This window comes from Lupinus angustifolius, chromosome LG02 (assembly GCF_001865875.1).
Source record: "Lupinus angustifolius cultivar Tanjil chromosome LG02, LupAngTanjil_v1.0, whole genome shotgun sequence".
NCBI classification, from domain to species: domain Eukaryota; kingdom Viridiplantae; phylum Streptophyta; class Magnoliopsida; order Fabales; family Fabaceae; genus Lupinus; species Lupinus angustifolius.
The window spans coordinates 7,529,183-7,536,199 of record NC_032010.1 but is presented as its reverse complement, the minus strand read 5'-3'; the positions used below and the strand labels follow the sequence as shown (position 1 = coordinate 7,536,199).

General features: G+C 32.2%; 1 protein-coding gene across 1 annotated transcript; it reads left to right on the top strand.

Annotated features, from left to right (window-relative positions):
• Positions 849-2,092, top strand: LOC109326546 (thioredoxin H2-like). The gene is made up of 4 exons (XM_019559235.1): positions 849-876; positions 1,432-1,550; positions 1,666-1,788; positions 1,897-2,092. The coding sequence occupies exons 1-4, from the start codon at positions 849-851 to the stop codon at positions 2,026-2,028; spliced, it is 402 nt and encodes a 133-aa protein (XP_019414780.1). The 3' UTR covers positions 2,029-2,092.

Below are 7,017 nucleotides of genomic sequence, written 5' to 3'. Positions count from 1 at the left end.
AAATTAAACAAGCTTTCATTATACTAATAAAAGAGTTGGTTTATGCAAAATTACGTCCTAAGTATATTACAAGATCAAAACACAAGGTTCCTAAACTGTCATTATACCTCGAAGGAGTTAATCCAACGTCTAAATGAGGAGGGATACATGAAAAAAAGTAAAAAGCGTTTTAGTAAATAATAAATACCTGTATATTGACATGCAAAATGTTTAATTATATTTAAGTTTGATATATTATCAATGTATCATCTACTATTTATATTTAATTATCAATGACTCTTCAAAAATAAGTAATCCAAATGAATGATAGATGATGTAACGACCATGTATAAATATTTACACTGTTAGTACATACATATTACAGTCTTATGTCATGAGAAAAATGTATGTACTAACAGTGTATGAGTTATCATCTACCATTCATATTCAATTATCATTAACTCTTCAATAAAAGTAATTCAAATGAATGATTAATGATATAATAACTATATGAATGATGTATAAATATTATATTATCTTATTTTATAAAGGATAATTATAATATCTTTGTTGAGGTTAGCATTACATTAATATTGATGTTTATACAAAATATGGAGTGTGAGTTTCTATCTTTCAACCATTCACTTTGTATAGCTCTTATTTTAGATGTCGTGTACATGGTTAGATATTAGATACAGATTTTGCTCTTTGCAATTTAGAACATTCATTCCAACTTTTTATTTTCTTTAAAGTTACAATCACATTTCTTCAAGTGAGTTTGATATAAATTTTTAAATAAGGTACCACGTGTAATAATTAACCTAAACTGAAGATACTCATATTACATATAAAAATTATCACGTGCTGAAATGAGATGCCGTTCACTTATCGTGTGGGGTTAGAACCAAAGCACGATAATTGTATGCATATTCTCATTATAGAAAGTTGCATAGACTATATTCCATAATTAGTATTGTACAAAAAGAATCCATTTCATTTTAATTCATTCTTAATGGATTTCCTTATGATTTTTCTAGTTTTTTTCCTATCTGTAATATTTGATTATGAATCACATTCCTCAAATCACTAAACTGTCTGAGTCAAATTCTCTCATTTTTCCATGTGTTTACTAATAGAAAAACAAGTTTTTGAATACCCACTATGAAATCTGTATTTACTAATACAAAAAGCGATTTTTAACATTTTATGCACATTACAATGGAGGAGAAGTACTATTATAAGTCTAAATTAGTGATGATTATGCTCCAAAATCCAATTAGTGGGGATCATTTCATAGCTTGTCATTTTCAAGAATATGATGCTTTTTTAACTTGAATATGATAAAATTCAAACCGTATATTTTTTTACTCTATATAAGACCCAAATGCTCCATCCTTATCAAAACCCAAACCCTACTCATAAATAACAATCACCACACGAGTACATCTTCAGAACTGAGGTCAAATTTTAATTTGTTTGAGTCCCAAAAAAGGAAAGCGTACTTTCTCACATTCCATTCTGCTGCTAAATGGAAAGCGTACTTTGATTCCTACAAAGAAACAAACAAGCTGGTAAGTTTGACATAACTAAGCTGTAATTGTATTTATTACACTCCTAATAGTGACATATCATCTTATGAAATTCTTGGTCTTAACTAAATGATTAATATTTCTTAATTCGTTAAAGATGGTCATTGGTTTGATGGCTACATGGTGTGTACCTTGCAAATACATGGAGCCGGTTATCAGACAATTTGCTGCAAAATACACAGATGTAGAGTTCATTAAGCTTGATGTGGATGTGTTAATGGTATGTTGAATATGATTCATTTCATAAATTATAAGATATATATATATGTGCAAAAATTTATTTTAACATTAAGAAAACATTTTGACATAAATGTACAAATGGGAAGAGGAGGTGGCGCAAACATTCCAAGTGCAAGCAATTCCATCATTTATACTAATGAAGAAAGGCAAGGTTGTTGAGAAGGTGATGGGACCAAAAAGGGAGGAGTTACATAAGCTGATTGAGAAACACAAGAACTGAGTGTGTGCTTATCATCTAGCCTTGTAATATATATTGTATGCACTACATAGAAACTAGGGGACCAACAATTGGGGTTGGTGGGATAAACTATTTTCTTTTTGTAGGGATTTCCTTGCAATATTAACATTGGCTAATCTCTACTGTTGCATTGTTATTGTCACTAGTCTGATTCCAATGGTTTTCTTGGTTGTCTATTTGTAATTTAACAATATATTTATACAAGATACGATTTTACCGGTTCATAAAATTTAAGAGGTAATTAGGAAAAAAATATACTTCATAATGTCTACTTACAAAATGTATAAAGTTTAGAGAGATTTTATGGATTTTCCCCAAATTTTATATTCCATTTTATTGTAATAAAAATTATAATTGTCCAATCTTCATTTAATGGCCCACATCGATGAAGACATCATTTGTTAAGTTTCCTAGATCCAAATCAGTGTCGTTGTTTGCAGTATGTAAGTGTAGTTGTGTAAGATTAAGATTGTAACTAAGAGAAAGGGCGAATTAGTTGACTAGAAATTATGATCATTTTTTCTGCAAAATGAAGAGTTAAAGTGCAGCGGATAATATTGCAGAAAATAAATAAGAATAAATCAAAGAGGTAAGGAAGAAGAGAGTACACACGGATTTTATACTGATTCACCTTCTTGTTCACCGAAGGCTTCGTCTAGTACGCTTGCAGCACAAGAGATTTTCCACTAAATATTATGAGTTGTAATTACAATATCTCACCTCGAGATCTCTATGTACCTTACACACTCACTAATACTTATCACCCTGGAAAACACCTTTCCAAGTAACTCTATCCCCTTTCTATTCACACCCTATGAAAGAAAGTAATTACAATGAATGAAGAATTTGAATGTTGGCTTGGATTGCCTTTACAAGTATGAAATATAATAACACTTGCAATCCAATCAACTCTTTTGTATACTCACTAATACTTATCACCCTGGAAAACACCTTTCCAAGTAACTCTATCCCCTTTCTATTCACACCCTGTGAAAGAAAGTAATTACAATGAATGAAGAATTTGAATGTTGGCTTGGATTGCCTTTACAAGTATGAAATATAATAACACTACTTAGTAAATAATGCTCTTTTAAGTTTACAAAACTTCGAAACACTTTTACTTCAAGCAACTCAGAAAAATAGCTTTGAAAGTTTGAGTTCAAGTTTCTAGAAGTGCAGAAAACTATTTTAGAAAAGTGTAAGAAAGTTGTGAGAAAAGTGTGAAAGAGTTGTTCAAAGAGTTATGAAAGGGTTGTTCGAAGAGTTTTTTTTATTGTGAGTTCTAAGGCCTTTAAATAGGCTTTCCAATCAGTCATTGTGCCTTTATGAAAGAGTAGGAATTGTTTGGAATGAAGGCATTTCGTGTGAGATGAAAACCCTTGAGTTTCAAATCTAAAAAACTGATGTAATAGCTCTCAGTAACCGATTACAGCAAGTGGGTAATCGGTTACCCAAACGTGAAATTTTGAAAAATTACATTGAGTAATCGGTTACTCAAACTCTCTATCCAATAGTGAATTTAAAATTCACTTAGAGTAATCGGTTACTCAAATTTGAGTAATCAGTTACTTCAATTTAAATATTGTTGGATAACTGATTCTCATTCATGTAACGTGTTACTCAAATTTCAGTAACATGTTACACAGTATTTTGAAAAATGTTTTCATTTAAAACTTGAAGTGTTTCACTTTCTTTTAAAATATTTTGAGCATTACTAGATTAGTATATTAAAGAGTATATGATAGAAGTACCTATTTAGACTTTGTCTAATTGTCTTGAAGCTTTAATCTTCTTGGTCTTCATAAGTAATCTTCCTTTTCTTCTTTATGATGATGTTGGTGTCTTCATCAAAACCTTGCCAATGTCAGGAGCAAAGTTCTATTTCACAATCTCCCCTTTTTGATGATGACAAACCAAGATCTTCTTGACAATATAGTTTTCTTGAGAGCAGCATACTTGGAGATATGTTGAAGTTTGACTTGAGTATGCTCCCCTATCTTGTATACTCCCCCTTTCTTTTGGAGTAATGTGCCTCAAATAATTTTACAGAAAATACACTTGCCCCAACTTTTCTTCCCCTTTTGACTTCATCAAAAAGTAGAAAATCAAAGAGATTCCAACACAATATATAGCATACATACACTTATATAATCAAGATATAAATAAGAAAGTATTGCAATGCGTAAATAGGATGTTTCAAACATGTATCCAGGAATGGAACAATAAAATACAAAACATCATAAAGTAACTTGTCTAGGAATATGCAGCAATAACTTAAAAACAATAGATCAGCATAATTAAAAATTTGTCCGAATTTTGAAAATAATACAACCAGAAAATACTAACAGTAGATATTCTAAGACCTAGGCTCCGAATTGTCTTCATGAATATCCATGCTATCCATCCTAGAGGAGAGACAATGAAGTTCATATTGGATTTGTTGATTCTGAGAGTCAAGAGCATCCATCCGATTAGTAATGTAGCCTCAGAGAGAAAAAAACTCATCGACAATCATTTGGTTCATAGGCATGGCAGCAGATGAGGATGATTGAGCATGAAACTCAAACAGTTGTGGTTCAGGAGGGTTAGGAGCTTCAGGTTTAGATGGTTCAGCAGCAACAATCGGTTTATCGATTCTATGTTTATAGGTGCGGGTTTGAGGGTCTTAGGTGAAACCTATTTTGTGGATCACTTCCACATCAATTTGGCTTTCTCGAAGATTCAGAGGCACCTTTGTTTCACCATTTGTAGAAACACCGAAATGCTGAAGAATGTTGGTTATAAAGATTGCATATGGCAAAGGACTTTGAGTACCTCTAACAGTCCACATTTGTCTCATTATCATTAGAGTCCAATTGATCTTGATGTTAAACTTTAAAGCATACATCAATTGGAGTTCTATGTCACTTATTTGAGAATGATTTGAAATTTTTTGGTAAGATGACAGCTCAAAAAATAATGAAGCAAACAGTCCTCAAGCTTGAGATATCCAGCAGATAGGATGTCTCGGTTTTTAATTGTCTTGCCAAAGCCATGTTGCTTACGCATTTCTATTTCCCTTTTTGAAATTCTACACAAAGTATGATAAAAATCTTTATGATCATAATTATCCCATTCATACACAAGGCCGTAACCCATTATGCTACCTTGACAGGGTATGTTACACAACAATGAACTAAAGGTTTTAAGATCCAAAACAATGTCTTTTCCTTTGACATAGGAAGTAAGATGATTTTTCTGAAAGTTCAGGTTACAGTAAAATACTCGCACAAATTCTGGATAAATTTCATTTGTCTCACAAAAATCAAAAAGGTTTTGTTGACGTAAAAGATAAGGGAAAAGAAAATCTTCAAACTCAAAATTTCCAACATTACTGAATTTTGGAGTGAAAATGATGCGTCCATGGAAGTGTTCTTCAAACACTTTGCGTTGTTCCTCATTAGCTAGAAGCCTTGCCAAATCCAAAGGGTTGGACTCCATAGAAGTAGTTACTTGCCTCTTTTGAGTCGTGGAGGTGCGATGCTTCTTGGTTTTTGAAGAGGAAGCCATGGATTTTCGGTTTTGAAGGTTTAGGTTTTGAGGTTTTGGAGATTTGAGGGTTTTTGATTTAGGTTACTAAACACGAAAATGAAGGTTTAGAAGTGTTCAGGAGTGAAAACGTGATAAGAATAGACACAAAAATCACTTAAAATGAATCAAAAACGAAGATTTTAGGGTTTGAGAGGGTTGAGCAAGAGAGAGCACGATTTGAGTGAGGAAGATGAGTTTAAAAAAGTTTAAAAGTTTAATTCTTCCTGCATAGCAAGAATTCAGTGTTCATCCTCAATTGCTTCATCAATTTTGGAGGGTTCGATTTGAGAGACGAAGGCCATGTTAAGACAAGTTTTATAAAGCATTCGTCGGGTTGTGATACCTGTATTTAATTCAGTAATAATATTGTCAATTGGATGGTATGGATGAGTTCTCCACTCTTTTGGTAAATCTGAATGAGTATGCTCCTCTTGAGATGGTAGGTTATCATTCATTTTCAATTGCTCAATATCTGTTGTAGATTCAATAATAGAAATTTCATTTGAAGACGAACATGGAAGTTCCTCCTCATCAGGGGTTATCACATATTTTATCTCAACATTGGTTTCATCAAAAGATACATGAACGAATTCTTCCTTGGCTTGTATTCTTTTATTAAAAATTCTATAAGCTTTACTCGTAAGAGAGTAGCATAGGATGATGCCTTCATCTGCTTTTGCCTCAAATTTTCCCAAGTTATCCTTTCCATTATTTAAAACAAAACATTTACAACCAAATAGATGCAAATGAGAAATGTTTGGTTTTCTATCTTTAAAGAGTTCATAGGGGTTTTTCTTGAGAATAGGTCTTATGAGAACTCGGTTCGAAAAATAACAAGCAGTACTTACTGCATCTGCCTAGAAATATTTTGGGAGGTTAGTTTCATTCAACATTGTTTGAGCTAGTTCTTCTAAAGACCTATTCTTTATCTCTACAAAACCATTTTGTTGTGGTGTTCTAAGAGCATAAAAGTTGTGATTGATACCAAGATCATTACATAATTCTTCAAAAGAAGAGTTTTGAAATTCTCCCCCATGATCACTTCTTGTAGTAGCGATTTTAAGTGATTTTTCATTTTGTACTCTTTTAGCATAAATTCTAAAGGCTTTGAATGCCTCATTCTTATGCACTAAGAATAAAGTCCAAGTGTATCTCGAAAAATCATCTACTATAACGAGGGCATAGTAGTTACCACCATAACTTTTTGTCCTTGAGGGGCCAAACAAGTCCATATGCAGTAGCTGCAATGGTTTATCATAAGAAACCATATGCTTTGGTTTGAAAGAAGTTTTTGTTTGTTTACCCATTTGACAAGCACTACATAGTTTGTCTTTAACAAACTTCATTTTGGGTAAACCAACAACTAAGTCTTTCTTTATAAGTTTGTTCAAATGGTCCATG

What these genes read in the sequence shown, in the direction of transcription:
- LOC109326546 (XM_019559235.1), top strand. Translation starts at nt 849, where the DNA reads ATGAGATGCCGTTCACTTATCGTGTGGG. An exon ending in CCGTTCACTTATCGTGTGGG is followed by an intron (nt 877 to 1,431) that starts GTTAGAACCAAA and finishes GTACATCTTCAG; the next exon opens with AACTGAGGTCAAATTTTAAT. An exon ending in TTGATGTGGATGTGTTAATG is followed by an intron (nt 1,789 to 1,896) that starts GTATGTTGAATA and finishes AAATGGGAAGAG; the next exon opens with GAGGTGGCGCAAACATTCCA.